This window comes from Musca domestica, unplaced genomic scaffold (assembly GCF_030504385.1).
Source record: "Musca domestica strain aabys unplaced genomic scaffold, Musca_domestica.polishedcontigs.V.1.1 1, whole genome shotgun sequence".
NCBI lineage: Eukaryota > Metazoa > Arthropoda > Insecta > Diptera > Muscidae > Musca > Musca domestica.
The window spans coordinates 28,091,140-28,110,637 of record NW_026712114.1 but is presented as its reverse complement, the minus strand read 5'-3'; the positions used below and the strand labels follow the sequence as shown (position 1 = coordinate 28,110,637).

Sequence of the window (19,498 nt, the reverse complement as noted above, 5' to 3'; positions counted from 1 at the left end):
CTCTCTTATACCTCTGTACCTCTCTCTCTAGATCATGAAGGTCTTTCCTAACGTGCCTGGGCGGAGGTTGCCTATCCACAAGATGGTGATTTGGATGGCTTTGTCTATAACACCCAAGCAGGTATTGCATTGACAGCATTTTGTTATGCTGTCGCACCGGTAAGACCTTCGCCTCCTCATGTAGGTGATCGACGGGTGTCATGAGAAGGCACCCTGTTGCGGTTCTAAGGGCGGCATTCTGGCAGGACTGAACATTTTTCCACTGCGTAGCACTGACGTTAGCGGACCACACTGGAGCCGCATAGTTTACCACAGACCGGCCTATCGCGTTGTAAGAGGTCAACAAGGTCTCCTTATCAGCTCCCCAAGTACTGCCGGCCAGAGACTTGAGGACCTTGTTCCTACTTCTAATCTTGTCGCAGATAGCTGTGGTATGCGCGGACGACTTAAAGAGGCTATCGAATGTGACCCCTAATACCTTGGGGTAGTTGGTGGTCGGAATAAGAGCACCATCGACCTGCACATTCAAGGATAGCCCCATCTCCGCAGTCCATGTGGTGGTGGGAGAATATGGTCGAATTGGTCACCTTTGGCATGGCCTTCAAATGGCCAATGAAACCGTCACACGCTGCCCGAATGTTGCTCTGCGGTATTTTGGGTCATTCCCGGCGAAGCGCATGCTTGAGGTGATCGACACTTTGGCATTTTTTAGTGCCAACTTTGTTTTCCGAAATACTCCAGACACAATGGTCTAACGGATTAGAATTCGGAGATTTTGGTGGCCATTGTGTGCTGGAAATGAAGCGAGGAACCTCATTTTGTAACCATTCTTGGGTGGCGCGTGCTGAGTCCTATTGGAATGTCCAAGGTCTGCGGCCAAAATGTTTGCGTGCCCAAGGCTTTAATACACCCTCCAGAATATTTTTGCGATAATATTCGGCATTTATTCAGATGCCACGGTTGATTAATACGAGCGGAGAGCAACCATCGGCTGTTATGGCGGCCTACATCATCACCTCTTTGGCAAGTAAACACGATCATTTTGTTTGTTTACAAACTGCTGGACAGTGAATGTTTTCTCATCGGAGAAAACTAAATTCGGCAGTTCACCACTTTCGGCTCTTTTGAATATATTTTCTTTCTGTTGCGGTGTAAGTTCTTGCACTTTTTAGAATTTCAATGGCTTTACCCCGAACTAGTTTTTCAATATTTGCCGAATGGAATATTGCGATATGTTCACCTCATGGGCCATTTTTGGTAACTGCGACGCGGGTTTCGATCAAGTTTGGACGAGTGGCTTAGAAGTGACAGGTGATTTGCGAGGTTTACTACTTTCGTACTTTCGTCGTATGTATGATACGTCACAGTTCCTGACAGGTCATCTATGCCAATGCCAAAATATTATTTTCTCTACTTTTGTAGAAAGTATAAAAGTATTGTCATTGATGTTGACGACCCAAAAAGTATTCGCAATGAAACGAACTCATTTCCCAATTAATAGATTAAGTAATAAAAAAACACCAAAAATTTTTTCATTTCCATTTAGTTATAGACATTTATTTTTATTTATTTCTTAATTTCATTGATTTTCCATCATCAGTTGGTTTTCATTTTATCGCATTTTTTAGTTACATTTCATTTCCCACGCAAAATTTCTTATCTTGGGGTGTAACATTTATATTAAATTAGTTGTTTTTTTTTATTGTTATTGTTTTCCTTCTTTTTTTTCCATGTATATATAACTTGTTTACAATTTTTTTTTAGTATTTGCAATTGGTTTTATTTTAAATAGTATTTATTTTTTTGTTCACTTCTTTTGTTGAATACATTTATGGGTTATTATTTTTCTGTTTTGTTTCGGTTTTTTTATTTACTTTCTGTAGATGTTTTTCTCCTATTTCGAAAAAGTAATTTTTTAATGGATTTTATAAAAAGAAATATATATTAAATCAGGGAATATTTAATAAATAATTTACATATACATACATATGTATATAGTATTTAAATTGTTTTTCGGGGTTTTCGTTTAGATTTATAACAGTTATGGCAAAAATTGAAATGACACAAGAGTGGGCTAAAAGGGCAAGGTTCAACAATGGCGAAGTGGAGATGTTATACCTAAACATCAGGGCGGGAGACAAAAAATCATTATACAGGTTGAGATGAAAAAGCTGCAACCAACTTCAGACTGCTGTCATTTCGAAGCCTGCTCGTCCGCTTGTTAAAATTATTCGATTGACAGCTCATTATATTGTTTACAAGCATACAAAAGCATTCTGGTAGGAATTGTCCAGAAAAAATGTTATTCGTGGCTTTGGTTAGAGCACTCCAGCATTTAAATGTGAATAAATCTTTTGTATCTCGTACCATCGCTCGTTACCGTGATACTGGTAGCGCAGACCGACGTCAAGGAAGTGGACTGAGAAAAACAGCAACATCAGCAGAAATGGTTCGAAAAGTAAAGAAGCGACTTGATTGAAACCCGCGTCGCAGTGGCCGAAAAATGGCTCGTGAGCTGAACATATCGCATTATTCCATTCGGCAAATATTGAAAAATGAGCTCGGGGTAAAGCCATTGAAATTCCAAAAGTTCATGACTCAAAAGAGCTAAGGAGTTGCTTCGCTTGGCCGACAGCGGTGAATTGCCGAATTTGGTCAGCTGAAAATGGCATCTTCGATTGGCCACCAGGACTCAAGCGCCGACCATGATGATGGTGTGTACGCCATAACAGCCGATGGTCGCTCTCCGCTCGTATTAATCGACCGTGGCATCAGAATAAATACCGGTTATTAATGTGAAAATATTCTGGAGGGTGTATTAAAGCCTTGGGGGCACGCAAACATTTTGACCGTTGAACTTGGACATTCCAACAGGACTCAGCATTATCGCACTCAGCACTCGCCACCCAAGAATGGTTACAAAATGAGGTTCCTCGCTTCATTTCCAGCACACAATGGTCACCATTTCCAGCACACAATGGCCACCGGATACCAATCCGTTGAACTTTTGTGTCTGAAGTATTTTGAAAAAGAAGGTTGGCACTAAAAAATACCAAAGTGTCGATCACCTCAAGCAAGCGCTTCGCCGGGAATGGGCCAAAATACCGCAAAGCATCATTCGGACAGCGTGAGGCGGTTTCATTGGCCGTTTGAAAACCATTATTCGTACCGAAGGTGACCAATTCGAACAAATCTAAACTTTTTCTAAAATGTGATGCTATTTCCGACATTTTTTGCTTTCATTCAATAAAATTTAAAAATGATGGCTTTTGACTTTGTTGCAGTTTTTTATCTCACCCTGTACAAAATAAACAAAACGTTTCCGTTTCTTTTTCAATCCAAATATCAGACTTTCAAAAGCTAATGACGGTACTAATTTAGACTTTCAACTCAAGTTGTATTTAAAGAATTGTGTTAAAAAAAGAAAACTGTCGTCTGTCGAAATCTATGTCTTTAAAATTTTAGCCCATAAATTCTCTTCCTCGCAATCTTTCAGTCCGCCCATATGTGTTAAATCATATTTTGGGAAAAAATGTGAATTTTTTTGTTCAATAATATTTGTTTGTCTGTCTCTTCTCAAAAAAAGGGAACATTTTTGTTATACAGAGTGTTAATTATGTTTGTTTGTTGTTTCCTTGAATAATAGATATATTATGCATGTGTTGCAATTGCATTTTGTTTTAACAAATATAGATATATGTATGTATGTATCTCTTCTTACTAAATATATAATACAAAACACATTCCATAAACAATATTTTAACTTACAAAAATATATATTTATATATATGTATATGTTATATATGTATACAGGTTTTATTTTTTAATTTATTTTTTCTTTATTACAAAGTGTGCGTGTTTTTTTCATACTTAGTTTCGATTTTTTAATTTAGTTATAGTTTTTTTTTTACATTTCAATATGGCATTCATTATTATATATAGAGATATTTAAGAAGGATTTGTTGGTTTAATTCATTTCTTTATTATTATTATTATTTTTGTTTTGTTTTAAATATATTTATTTATATATGATATTTGTTTCTTTAAATTATGATTATAATTCTGTTACGATTCTAAAAAATGGGTGGTTTACAGTACTTGTTTGTATTTGTGTGTGTTGTTGTTGTATGTTGATAAACTAGTATTATTATTGTTTCATTTGTTTATGTTTTTCTTTGTACCAAAAAGATTGTGTACTTTGTTTTTGGAAGTTGTTTTATTTTCTTCGTTTTTAAAAGAATAAATAAATTAAATATTTGTTTTATATAAAAGAAAAAAATATATAATTACAATTTTGAAAAAAAAAAGTTTTTTTTTAATTAAAGCAGCATTCGTTGATTTCATAGTTTGTTTTCTAAACTGTTTTTTTTTGTTTGATATTTGTTATAGCTTAAAAGTTAAAGTCGTCATGTATCAAAAAATATTACAATTTCCTTGTCATAGAAGTTATTAAAAAAAAAAAACACTAATAAATCAAACTAAAAAACTTAAAATTTAATTCGTTTCATCCGAGCAGAGATAGATGGTTGCAAGTTCACCAAAATTAAAACTTAAATCTAGTAATTTTGGTTGTTTTTTTTTAAGTTGTTTCTGAATTTATTGAACATATAACAGCTTTTATTTTCGGTTTTTATTTTGACATTTGATTTTTTTTTTTGATAATTAAATGATAATTTACATTGATCCATGATCCACTTTAGGCTAAGAAAATCAAAACAAATTTGTGACATCAGAGATTGAAAAGGACACACTCTTTAAGGTAACCGCGTAAGAAAGCCTTTTTAGTTACACATCTTTGAAATTTTTTTCTAAATGATGAAATTTTTACAACAAAACATATATTTCGATTTTTCATCTACAACGAGAGTTAAAATATTGGCATCGTAAACCATTAGATACTATATTTCAAAATACATAATTTTTTAAATTCGCCTCGGCAGACCATAGTAGTTGTATCTTCCCTTAATGTTAATGAATTGAAGAAAAATCCATATAGTTTTTAAATGGCCACAACAGGTCGTAGCATCAGAGTAAACGCCGAATATTATCGCGAAAATATTCTGGAAGGTGTTTTAAAGCCTTGGGCACGCAAACATTTTGACCGCTTCCTCGCTTCATTTCCAGCGCACAATGGACCCCAATATCTCCGGATACCAATCCGTTGGACTATTGTGTCTAGAGTATTAAGTGTCGATCACCTCAAGCAAGCGCTTCGCCGGGAATGGGTCAAAATACCGCAGAGCAACATTCGGACAGCGTGTGACGGTTTAATTGGCCGTTAGGGCCATAATTCGTGTCAAAGGTGACCAATTCGCACAAATCTAAACTTATTCTAAAATTTGATGCTATTTTCGATATATTTTGCTTTCATTGAATAAAATTTAAGAAAAAGTCAAAATTTTGGCGTTTGTCTTTGTTGCAGTTTTTTTGTATCTCACCCTATATTCATGCAAATGCAGATCCCTCATTTTTTAATCACAATGTAAATCAGAACTTATATTACTAGGACAACCTAATGGTTAGTTCTGATTCACATCAGACAATTTTCCATGAGACAACAATGCTGATTTTCCCATGGGCTTGTGCATTTGTAATTACAACAAAATAGGAACTGAAAATGTACCGGTAGTATTTCTTTTTTTTTGCTTTTTCAGTCCTCTTATGCTAAGAATTTGAACTTGCCGCAAGTAACTTCCCCTAATTTAAATTGGCCTAAATCATGTTCATGCCTACTAACAATTGTACATTGCTTCGTATTATTCTTTGTAGTGCGAAATTGTCTTGCTATTATTATTGGGTATGAAAATTGCTTATTGGTTAAATACCAAGATTTTTTGCAGCAGTTCAGATAAACGTTTTCGTTTAGAGATTTTGAATTGATAAATATTAAACATCTTCTCGTTTTATGACGAATCACCTCGATTCGATATGAATCACATGCCTGTTGTGGTTTTCGTTAATTTCCCTGATGATTGATCGAATCGATAACAAAAATATTGATCTTTATATCTACGAAACAGAAAAGAAATGTTGTTTTTTTTTGTTGGTGGATGATTGTTGTTCGTGTGTGTGTGTGTATGCGGTATTCCTTGGTTTTCTCTTAATTTTAAATTATTTTTGAAACATTTGTTATGATTTTCTTCCATTGTTTTTTTATAAACACATATAACATATAAACATCTACATTGTTGTTGTTATAATTATTATTGTTTTGTGAGAGCCTGGGTGTATTTTTGTAAATTTGTGTGTTGGTGTGTCTCTGTTAAAAGCAAACACAAAATGTTTCATATTTTTGCAATTCTTTAATTGTTGAAATCAATAAAGTTTTGAAAAAAAAAATTCTTTTGATTTGTGTATTTTTGTATGTATCCATGCGTGTGTTTGTGTGTACATTATCAATTTTTACATACAAATATAACTAACAAGTTCTTGTTTTACTTAATGGCTACATTACATTATTATGTTTTTTTTCTGTTTTCTTGTTCTTACAAATATATGTATGTATATTAAATGTTATAATTTTGTTTTAACAATTCCTTGGCGCGAGTTTTTTTCTCTAATAAATCAAAACCTGTTGTAATTAAATGTAATGAACAAAAAAAGTGATAATGATATCAAGTCGAAAACTTAAAAATAAGAAGTATCAATGTTATGATTATTAAAGCTTTAAATGTTTTTTGATTTGTTATGAAAAATATTATAGGTAAACAAGTATAAAGTCTAAAAAATATATTTATTTTGTTGTTGTTGCTTGTTTATTTAAACACAAATAATAATCTCGTTTCCATTTGACATATGACTAGATTTAAATAAAATATTGTTTTTGTTATAAATTATTGTTGCTCTTGACATTAGCGAACGCAGGAAAGAATAAAATAATTGTAGATCTCTCGAATTGTTGCTATTTTGGGCATTTTGTATTACATTAATTTGGCAGCAGTACCAGCAAGCATTTTAAGTCAAAATCATTAACCTGAAATGAGAAAAAATGTCGATTAAAATATTTGAGAAGGGGGAGTGGATAAAGCAGTTTCTAATAAACCTATTTCGTTACTGACAAAAAATCTCTAATGAAAAACATTTGTAGGGCTTTTAAATTAAGATATTCACATCATAGTATAGAGGGTATATTAAGTTTGTCATTCCGTTTGTAATACCTCGAAATATACATTTTACACCCCACATAGCATATATATTCTTGATCAGCATAAAATTCTATGTCAATTTAGCGCTATTCGTCTGTGGAAATCACTCTAGCTTCCGAATGAAATGAACTAGGTTGAAAAAATTTTACTCAAATGTTTAATATGTCTGCAGGACTTTTGGCATTGAAAATGGTTGATGTAGGTCCACGTTTTTGGTATATCCCCATATAATGGTACCTCCCTTTGTTCGGTATTTTGGTGATTTAAGCGACATTTTTCACCAGAAATATTTCAAATTTGGTATTTGAAGTTCGTAACAGGTACTACAGCCTATGATAGAAAATTGTCAGTGCAGGTCCACCTCTTCTTATAGCCCCCTTATAACGGTATCTCACGATATTCGGTATTTTAAAGATTTTAGCGACATTATTCACCGGAAATGTTTCAAATTTGGTGTTTGAATTTCGTAATCGATTGTACAGCCTATGACAGAAAATTGTCTGTGCAGGTCCACGTCTTCGTATATCCAAAATATAACGGTACCTCCCTATATTCGGAATTTATATTATTTTAGCTACATTATTCACCGATCTTTTTATTCAAGTTTCGCATTTGAATATTGTAATGGTTGATGAAAAAAGTTGCCTATGCAGGCCCATGTCGTCGTGTAGATACTAATATAACGGTAGTTTTAAGATTTTAATAGAATTTTTAACGGATTTTATTTTTTTGAAAATTGCCAAAATCGTTCCAAATGGTGGACCAAAATTACAGCTTTTTTTACTTGTTTCTCTCTCAAAACTTGGTATCCCTCAGCTCCTCATAGAATGGATTGATGCTGTGTTCAGCAGCAAAAACTTCAACTCACGCATTGGGGAGAGCTCTATTAGAAGATCGGTCATAAGGGATTCACCACAAAGCGGTATTCTGTCACCATCTAAAAGGGAGCTCGCCGTCTTCACGATGAAATAAAAAACTTCCAGAATTTTCACTACCGTGCGTGATTTCATTTCCTGAGGAGCCAAATATTTTGGTACACTTCTCGACCACCATCTAAACTGGAAGAGAACACCTCACCTCGGGTTTGTTGGGGCAGCTTTCGTTCTCAGCTGCGACGTGAGGGGGATGGTCTCCTAGTACAGTATTCACTCTATATCCTACAATGACTTCTAAGACCGCGTTAGAGTGAATACTATTCAGTCCCGCTTAATAGGCCTCTCTCTCTCTCTTTTATACCTCTGCACCTCTCTCTCTAGATCATAAAGGTCTTTCCTTACGTGCCTGGGCGGTGGTTGCCTATCCACAAGATGGTGATTCGGATGGCTCTGTATATAACACCAAAGCAAGTATTGCATTGACAGCATTTTGTTATGCTGTCGCACCGGTAAGAACATCGCCTTCTCATGTATGTGATCGACAGGTGTCATGAGGAGGCACCCTGTTGTGGTTCTATGGGCGGCATTCTGGCAGGAATAAATATTTTTCCACTGCGTAGCACTAATGTCGACGGACCACACCGGGCCCGCATAGTTTACCACAGACCGGCCTATCGCGTTGTAAGAGGTCAACAAGGTTTCCTTCTCAGCTTCCCCAGTGCTGCCGGCCAGAGACTTGAGTCTAACGACTTAAAGAGGCTACTGATGGTGACCCCTAATACCTTGACGTAGTTGGTAGTCGGAATTACAGCACCATCGGCCTGTACATTCAAAGATAGCGCCATCTCCGCAGTCAATTTGGGGAAAATTGTGGCCGTCGATTTAGTGGCGGATATCTTCATATTCCTCGCAGTGAAAAAGGCGGTAAGATCAACATCGCAAATGTCATCAATAATGGGTCCGGACGCCACGAGCGTAAAATCATCTGCATACGTTATTATCTCGTCTGGAGGGGGTGTAATGTCAGAAAGATAGAGGTTGAACCGTTCCGGAGATATCACCCCACCTTGGGGAATTCCCTGTTTAACTCTAAGCATATCCAACGTTTCAAACTTGGCTGGAGGGCAGTCCGCTCAATTTCCTCGAACAGTGTGGCATGATTGTATCAAAGGCTTTGATAAATTAAGTGCCACCATAACTGTTCTATCACACGGCCTGTTTTGGTTGAGAGGAGTAAGGCCTCGAGCGTCTTTGCTACTGGTGACAAAAGTGATATCGGCTTGTAGGAATCACAGGGTGGCTTTTCCAGTTTTAGGGAGTCGTGCAGAAGACACAGATTTGTAGGTGAATATCTGACACAATTACCTGATTGAATTGCCTAAGAGCATTAAATGAATATGGAGTGTAGGATCAAGTGTGTCTCTTCGAGAGGTAGCACGGTCCGAGATGTTTCCCGTGAAAACATTAGTTTCGTTCTTGCGTGACACTAGGTCCTTCTTTTTAAGATAAAATTATCCAGATCTATGTCATCCAGCGCAAACCATGAAAAATCATTACCAATGATTGCTATCCATGTACCGAAAATGTTGATTAAACCTAAATTTCTAAAAAAAATAAGGTCTAATGATCCCGTAAACAGCACCAAACAGATACCCATTAGGAATGGAAGGGCTTTCCAAATTTGAAAAAAAAAAAAAAAATGCAAAATTAAAAAATGATCATCTTACCTATAGAATAGTGATTTTGATGATGATCCAAACCAACTGCCAAACATTTTATGTTTTCCATATAAAATCCAAGCTAGCGTATTTTCAATAGTATCTGGAAGCATTAAGGACAGTAATATTCCTGGTACCTTCGTCTCTGCAGATAAGTAGCTGTTGACTTGTGAGTTTGTAATATGAATAAAAGCTGGTAGGTAATACCTTGATTTATTTCGCTGTGTAGTCGTAGAATAGAAATAATGAATTTCTCTTATCTTTTTATTATTCTTATTTTAGGAGGAGACGAAGTCGTTTTCTAATCGGGGGTTTCATTTTATTTTTTTTTTGTAAAAATATTCGTTTTTTTGCGATAGCTTTTCTTTGAAAAGAAGAAAGAAAATAAAGTAGTTTCAAATAGGTAACAGCAGCAGGCAGAGGTTTCATTATTTAGTAAGTAATTCTTAAGAAAATTGTGTATATTTTCCTACGATATGATATAGTTTGTTTCTTTTCCTTCATTTGCTTCTTTTTGTCCTATAACCTTTCAGGTTATTACACATTTCAATTTCGTTCTGTGTTAGTTTTCTTCTTCCTCGTGATGATGTTGCTGTTGCTGCTGCTGTTGTTGTTGATGATGATAGTAATATGGATTGCCTACGTAATATGTACGCAAAACTCCATCCACTCACATCTGCCTATATGGTGAATGCATTTTTAGCCATTGTAATACCAATGAGGGACCCCCGGCCTGTATTTCGGGCGGTATGGTACTCAACGGACATTTATCAATGTTTAGATATTTCAAATTTGTACACAGCGCCAGTTCGTAGGGCAATTTTTCCAAACAGGGATTTTGATTGATGTAGAGATTTTCCAAATTTTCCAAGGAACCAATTTCTTCGGGTAAGAATTGTAAATTGTTTTCACTCACGGATAGATGTGTCAAATTTGTCAGATGACCAATGCTACGAGGTAGCATTGAGATTTGATTGGTTTGCAGGATGAGTTTCTGCAATTCATGCAAGAGACCAATTTCATTGGGCAAAACTTCAATGCGATTCTCCTCCAGGTCGAGTATACGCAGTTTACGCAACTGACCAATGGTATTGGGTATCTTTTTGAGCATATTGTTGGACAGTATAAGAATTTCGAGATTTTGTAAATTCATAATGTCGTCGGGCAGCTTTTGTAAAGCATTTGTGGCCAAATTCAGCTCCACCATATTCACCCAAGTGCCCACATCAAGGGGCAAGGCGGTTAGGACGTTTTCTTTCATATTCAGTTTGGTGAGACCCTTGGCCCGCGAGAAGATCCCATAGGGGATCTTGTCGATGCGATTGTGTTCCAAATTAATACTATAAACATTGGTGAACTGGGCCGGTCCACCTGTGGGGTAGCTACTGAAAGCGTTGCGCGATAAGGTGATGGTTGTCAAAGCACTCAGTGAAGCCAGCAGACCATCAGGCAGTTGTGTAATACTGTTACCCTCCACATTGAATTCATCCATGCATTTGCAGTTCTTTAGCGAGTTGGGTATGCAGTTCAGGCGATTGTAGCGCAAACCCAGTCGCACAAGATTCTTCAAATTTCCAATACTTTCAGGTATGTCCAGCAGCTCGTTATGTTGCAAATCTAAAGCACTCAAATTAACACAGTTTCCAATATCCTCTGGCAGATGCTCCAAATGATTGTGACTAACATCTAAGGTTGTCAGGTTGACCAAAGCTCCTATACAATCGCCCAGCACTCGTATTTTGTTCTCCCTTAAACTCAGCATGGTGAGATTGGTCAGATTGCGCAAATCATTGGCCACAGTAGTGATGCGATTGAATCGCAAATACAGTGTGGTAAGTGAACGTAGTTTATATATCACGGCTGGTATTTCGGCTAGTTTGTTGTGTCTCAAATCCAATACTTTCAATTGTTTGCAATGCTGCAGTGAATCCGGCAGCGATGTCAGGGAGTTTTCATTTAAAGCCAAGGTTTTCAAATACACCAAATGTCCAATTTCTTGGGGCAATTGACCAATTTTATTGCTGTACAAATACAATTCCGTTAAGTGGACACAATCTTTGACACTGGGCGGTATGACAGTTATTGAGGATTTGCTTAAATCCAGACGTTTGATTCCTAAAGAAAAGGGAAATAGATTAAAGTTATTTAAAACCCTGTTTTGTTTCTCTTACCCTCATCTCGACACCTTTGCAGTGCCTTTAGCACATCCTGATCGGCCTGAATGGGTTTTGGTTTTTTCATTGTCGGCTTGGGTTTATTGGATTCTGGGTGCTTTACAGTCACCATTTTGGGTCTGGTCTCTGGTGGCATTTCGTTGTTGTTTGAACTACTGCTTCCCTGATGATGATGTTGTTGCTGCTGCTGATGATGATGATGTGTTGATGTTGACGCCGCCGTCGATGATCCTAGTAATGTTGGTGCACTCAAGTTGCCAAAACAATTTGTTGTTAAAGTTACAACGTTGCCAGCAACACCACCACCTCCGCCAGCACCGCCGGTACAGGAATTTGCTGATGTCGTTCCGCTACTACTACCGCCACCACCACCGCCGCCTCCACAGGCAGTTGTTGTTTCTTGTTGTAAATCGTCCGATGCTAACGATGTCGATGATGCTGTTGCACCCACCGATGAACACAAGTTCATAATTTTTCCCAGTTTTACGTTTGGTAAAGACAATTTGCCGCCCAAAACGAAATATGTTTATTTTCACTAGTCACAAAGAAGAAACAATGAAAAAATTTATGGAGAATTTTGAGTAGCAGAGAGGAGGTGGCTATCGTCGTGTATTTTCTCTGCGATTTGGGCGATCAGTTTTGTGGATGTTTTTCTTTGATTCTAAAAGAAACAATAGAAAACGGTTTAAATTAACATTTTATTCTAGTTATTACACAATGCTGCCCAGCATTTTTAGGCTACAGGGATGCGTACTTTATATATTTGAGAAATGAAAAGGGACTATTCGAGAAATAATTTTAGGTGTCAAAACATACAACATTTTATTATTATTGTTTTTTTTTTTCAAAACTCAAAAAGATAATTAAAATACATATTAAGAAGGACCAAATATATTTGGACAGTTTCAGTGTTGCCATTACAGTGTGAAATGCCGCTCTAGCTTGGTTCAAATCGTCATGCCATTTGATCAAATATCCGTAATGAAAGATCGTCGATTTTAAATGGTTTGGTTTGGTTTTTACTGTGGTTTTTTTTTTTTGACATTAAATTTTTTCGGGCGTGATCGACGTATTGATGTAAAGCTTCAAGATTTAGGCAAGATAGCTGACTACATGGTACTGACATATCCTGGTTGTTGCACTAAGCCATCATCCACACCAAATATGCCTGATGAGCCGCTTAACCAACGGCGAAACGCGTCGCATAGTGGTGAGTGTGTGATAGTGTCTATCTGGCTTTCCTTTTCACTGCAAATTTCAGATCATTATGCACGTCTCGAAAGAGAAAACAGACACATAAATCATAAAACATATGATCTTCGCCTTAACAAGGCAAAACTCAAAAATTCAGCCGAGCCTGGCTGTGGGATTTGAACCGCGGACCTCGGTGTGCAGCCAACTAGAAGTTGCCGTCTCTACGTTCAGAGCCATTAACCCGTCTTCCTAAAGCAGTACTAAAACAAGTGTATGCATTGGAAGCAATGTAGTTGTTGTGGACAAAAAAATCCATCACTACAAAAACAAAACGTTGCTGTGAAAAAGATCTGCCAATAGAACGTGAGTCGAACCTGGAGAGTTTCTAGTGTATAATTCGCATATGCTAATTTGCAATAAGTTGGAAATATATACTACTTTCCAGAGAACGGCCCTTGTAAGCCATCATCCACACCAAATATGCCTGATGAGCCGCTTAACCAACGGCGAAACGCGTCATATAGTGGTGAGTGTGTGATAGTGTCTATCTGGCTTTCCTTTTCACTGCAAATTTCAGATCATTAAGCTCGCCTCGAAAGAGAAAACAAACACATAAATCATAAAACATATGTTCTTCGCCTTAACAAGGCAAAACTAAATAAAGAAATCACATTACCACGCTTGAATTCCATCACGAATAACTTTTTTCTGGAAAATTCTCAGCAAAATGCTTTTGTGCGCTTGTAAACAATATAATGAGCTGTCACTGGAATAATTTTAACAGCTGTCGGACGAGTGGCTTTGAAATGACAGCAGTCTGAATTTGGTTGCGGTTTTTTTATCTCACCCTGTATAATTGCTTGTCCAACGTTTGGCTACTGGGTAGTATTCTCAAACAACGTGGTGTGATTGAAAACTTCAAAGGCCATTGATAAGTAAAGAATTAAAGCTCTTAAAGAATTCTAATGCTGAGAAATAGTAAAGCCTCAAGAACCTTTGCTACTGTCGGCTTGCCTTTGAATGTCATCATTCTGGCCTGGCTTTAGTGGCGCAAATCGACTCCCGGCGCATCCACTACCATTTAAATTCCGTCCGCACCCAACGCTTTGGATGACTTAGAGTTTTGGATGACAGTTGCAAAATCACCCCCATCGTAAACTGGGGGAGATAAATGAAGGATAAATATAATAGTTTTCTTTATTTCGACCTATAACTATAATTATATAACTCGGGGTGCTCAACAGATTAGCAATTAAAATGGCCAGAGCACCTCTTTAAATCAGTCACCCGTTACGTGTTAAAAAGTGACCGCGGTCCTTTATTATTATCAGGTATCCAGGTTTCGAGAGTGATTTAACGGTTACCCACAAATTACTCATATCAGTTCCAATATCGCAAAACTTCAGATGGTTTAGCCACTTTTTTCTCTTATGCATCTGTACAAATCTGATAAGTTTTTAAGATTTTCCCATTGCAGCAAAAACTTTTCTAATAACATGGTTTGTGGACAATAACAAATGCCCACAAAATATGGACAAAAATTTTATTCAAACACAATTTAAATTATTAAATATTCGTATGGAATTTCGAAAATTGACTTTTCAACAATTCAGCAAAAGAAAAACAGATCTATGTTGAAAGCAAACCAAATATGTCCAATTTCATGATCTATACCAATTTCGAAGGAAAAAAAATTCAGTAAAGAAAAAATATTAAAGCATTAAATTACTTTCAATTCGATTATGCACTTTAAAACGTATCCAGTAAATTGCATTATTTTACACTTGTTTTAAATATTCTTTCACTTTTTCACATCTTTATAAGTCTATTGTCGCTTTACAACTAAAAATGCGTCACTATAGATAGTTGCTTACGGCAAGAAGTTATTTCTTGTTAAACGTCATCAATTAACAATCGATAATAATTAACTATTTATGAGTTGGTAGGGACACAATGCTTTTGCTTCCTTTCAATTTTGCTGTGGACTTTAACAAATTACACACACAACCATTGATGAATGATGTGACCGTGCCACTTTATAAAGAAATCAAGGTGTAATTTTAAGTTCCATTACGTGCCAACCGTCATTGTCGTCGTATGCCTTATTGAGACACAAGTGACAACAATATGCACCACCACTAAGCGGTGAAGATACACAATATGCAAAACATCAAGACAAATATAAAAGGACAACAATTGCACAAATCAATGTTCCCGCCACCCATCTTCGTTGCATCGCCGCCCCCACAGCTAAGGAGGCAATGAAGGAGGCGAGTGGTCTCGTTGTACACGGACAATTGAGTTTACTGATGATGATGATGATGAGTTCTCGGTTTTCTATTATATGACCGTGTACATGCATTAACTATTGTTGTTGTTAGTGTCAACGTTGTTCCTCTCTATCATCCGTTTATTATTATTAATGTCGTGTGACTGTCAGAGTCTAGAGTAATAGAGTAAGTCAGTCCATGATGGCTTTGGTTTTGTTCTTCAATTGTTTACCAAATTCAGAAAAAAAAGAAGAGGATATGCGATGTGACTGCTGTGACTATGACGACAATTGTTCAGGCTCTGACGCACACTCGTCATTATTCCCCGCGTTAAGGAAAACAAAATAAAATGGCACCCCGGCACATTTCTTATAGGCAGGCAGGCGGCTGCTTAGTATTCAAACTATGGCATCGGCTTGGTGTGTTTTAATTGCACTTTATGGAATTAATTTGCTGGCTGCAAGTGCAAGGAAACTTTTAATATTTCAACAAGTCTTTAACCTACCTTGATAAATTCTTTGTATTGATTTTAAGAATTTAATAATAAGTGGAACATATCAGGCGTGTAATCCGCGTACCACGACTTATTTTCGATGTTTTGTTGTCGCAAATAAATTCATGAATGAGGACATGTAAGATTTTGAAACATTTTTAAATCGAGTTTGATTTTAAAATTTTTAGCGTTTTATCCGTAACACGTCTTATTTTTGATGTTCTGTTGTCACAACTTAACCCAAGACTGAAACAACTTTGCATATTGTACATCATAGTATTTTTATTTTAGTTTCTTTAAGGATATCACATTACATCAAAACTAACCCCGTGTGTTTACTTTGACAAGAAACGGATATAAAAAAGCAAGAAACTGTTGCACAAAACAGGATCACCATCATTGCAGAAAGGATTAAATTTCGTGGCTTTAGTTTTTTTTGAAAGGATATGCCAAATTGGGTGGTCTTATAATTTTTCAAGGGTGGTCTTGTATAATGTTCATAATTTTTAGTTCACTTATAAGGCAGCTGCTACAGCAACTATGACTTTTATGGATGGACACATTGAAAACCATTGTTCATTCTCCAAATGTAAGAATATTAAAAAAAAAAAATAGCAAATTAAATTAATTTTAGCGAGTATACAAGTCTTTTGTATTCAAAGGCGTTCTTTTGATTCGATCGTATGTCTGCTGAGGTTCGACCAAACTTGCTTTGCACGAAACCAACCATTACCACCATGTGACCTATTACAGGGTGAGATGAAAAAACTGCATCCAACTTCAGACTGCTGTCATTTCTAAGCCACTCGTCCGACAGCTGTTAAAATTATTCCAGTAACAACTCATTATATTGTTTACAAGCGTACGAAAGCATTTTGATGAGAATTTTCCAGAAAAAAAGTTATTCGTAATGAAATTCAAATATGATAGTGTGATTTCTTTATATTTGGCTGGAAAATCAAAAGTGACTATCGTTAGAGCACTCCAGCATTTAAATGTGAATAAATCTTTTGTGTCACGTTAACACCGCTCGTTACCGTGATACTGGAAGCGTAGCCCGACGTCAAGGAATTGGACAGAAGAAATCAGCAACATCAGCGGAAATGGTTCGAAAAGTAAGGTAAAGTCATTGAAATTTCAAAAAGACCTTACACCGCAACAGAAAGAAAATAGACTCAAAAGAGCTAAAGAGTTGCTTAGCTTGGCCGAAAGTGGTGAACTGTTGAATTTGGTTTTCTCTGATGAGAAACATTTGTTGTCCAGCAGTTTTGTAAACAAACAAAACGATCGTGTTTACTTGGCAAAGAAGTCAGCTGAAAATGTGCACCCTCGATTGGCCACCAGAATTTAAACGTCGGTCATGGTGATGGTGTGGCCGGCCATAACAGGGGATGGTCGTTATGAGTTCGTATTAATCGACCGTGGCATCAGAATAAATGCCGAATATTATAACGAACATATTCTGGAGGGTATATTAAAGCCTTGAACACGCAAACATTTTGGCCGCAGACCTTGAACATTCCCACACGACTCAGCACCACCGCAATCAGCACGTGCCACCCAAGAATGGTTACAAAATGATGTTCCTCGCTTCATTTGCAGCGCGCAATAGCCACTAAAATCTCCGGATACCAATCCGTTGGACTATTGTGTCTGACACTAAAAAATACCAAAGTGTCGACCACCTTAACAAATATTATGCCATTCTAGCTAAATATTTTTGCCCAAAACATATTCCTTAAGCTGAGTAAAGGATCTGTACTCAGACCTTTCTAACAGCATTTGACAATTTATATCTTATCCAGCCCACAGTTCTGTTGGATTTATACAAAATACCATTTGTAAAGAATTCGGCACTTTTCGTTAAACACATGTCTTCCAAAACGGTATTCAGCTTAAAGAATAATTATATGATCAAAGTTCCATGTGTATAGGTATGAATTCCTTCTTCAGTCAGAACATCATCGAAATAAACCCCAACCAAAGTACTTATCTGTTTATTAGCGACATAGTTTGTATTTCTTTGTTTCTGATATTTGTTTTGATTTTGTTGCGTTATTTTGTTTTCGCCATAAGGCAGCTGTTTGTTTGATTGCCTATGTTAAAGAATGTTGAACGGGTCAGCAGCAATGAACGAAGTTGGGAAGTACAAGAGGGGGTGTTGATTGGGTGCCTTTGGAAAAAGCGCATAAGATTTTTATACACAACAAATCAAAAGAACCTGCAAAACGACGGCGGACGCAAACAACAACAATAATACAGCAGATAAAAAAAACAACAACCAAAAGAATTCTTATATACAATAATTTATGTCAGTTATACGACGGCATGGATACAAAAAGAGGTAGTGTAGTGGGTAGGTGGTTTATGGGGCGGTGGGCAACAACGACCCGACGCACCACACACACTCTGATTACCACCGCCGTAGCAGATACGCGATATTATTTATTCCACCAATTCCAAATTATGACGAATACTGTGTTTATTTTAAAAGCATTAAGTTTATCATGTTGTGTACATTAATCATCATTTTCCGGACAGCGAAAAAATTCGTTCTTACATTTCTTGTGGCTGAAAATTCCTTTCTCACTCACACTGAGTGTTGTTGTACCCATCCACTATATCCATTATTATTCTTTTATGATGTTATCATCATTGTTTTTTTCGATTTCTTCTTCTGCACCAGACGCACACACAAAACCCTGTGGTCGATTCACACACAATTTTCTTGAATTGTTATTTTTTATTAAACTTGATTTATATAACTTAATTTGTGTATTTAAATGATTTCTTTTTACTTTAAGTTTTATTTAAATCTTTTCCCTTAATATCACATTACATTTTGCACTACTTTTATTTCTTTTTTTTTTTGAGTTCAACTTTGTTGTTATATTGATTGGTCTCTGAAAAATTTCGCCCATACACTGAGTACCGATAAAAAAAACATTCGTGTCGTCGTTTGTCTCTCTCTCTCTGTTTTGACTGTCAGGGAGAGCCAGTCATATGTTCTAGCTGTCAGAGTTGTGTTTACTTAGCCGTCACAGCAATGTTTAGCGTTGGACAGAATGAGGTTAAGGCGGCGGGCGAATAAATATTGATTTGAAACTACAGTGTGCACTAAAGATATTAATAAATGCAGTGGATATTTTAAAAAAATAATAAAATAAAATATATATTAGAGTTAGAAGTCCAAATCTTTTATACTAATAATCTGCACAAATTTATATTTATCGTTGTTATTGCAAGTTTGATTTTTTTCTTTTTGATTTTATTTATAATGACAGATTTAAGATTCAGTCCATACCATGGTACAATAAAAAGGTAAGGTAGAGCTACCAGCTGATAACAATTTTTTTTCTAAGTGTGCCCGACTACTGCCAATTTTGTGTATGTATTTATTGTTTTGAAAAATGGAACCAAAATATGATTGGAAGACACATAGATTGCGGCTCGCGCATTAAAGCTATTAACAAGTTTAGCCATGATATTGAAAGGTTGAACAGTTTGGATCATATTTTTGAGAGGAAATCCAGGCATTTCATTCATTTTTCCCGCTATTCAATTCATTTTAAAAAAGGGGGAAATTATGAAAAAGAAAACTTGTTGTATATAATTTTAAATGAGTATGA

At 36.3% G+C, this 19,498-nt stretch overlaps 2 protein-coding genes across 2 annotated transcripts in view; one reads left to right on the top strand and one right to left on the bottom strand.

The window, feature by feature from the left end:
* Positions 1–19,498, top strand: part of LOC105262394 (uncharacterized) — a 51,263-nt gene that overhangs the window by 20,532 nt on the left and 11,233 nt on the right. The window lies entirely within an intron of this gene.
* LOC101898344 (leucine-rich repeat protein soc-2 homolog) lies at positions 1,690–18,840 on the bottom strand. The gene is made up of 4 exons (XM_011297327.3): positions 18,430–18,840; positions 11,910–12,573; positions 9,748–11,853; positions 1,690–6,973 (listed from the first exon to the last, which is right to left on the bottom strand). Exons 2-3 carry the CDS (start codon positions 12,379–12,381, stop codon positions 10,409–10,411), a joined length of 1,917 nt encoding a protein of 638 aa, XP_011295629.2. The 5' UTR covers positions 12,382–12,573; positions 18,430–18,840; the 3' UTR covers positions 1,690–6,973; positions 9,748–10,408.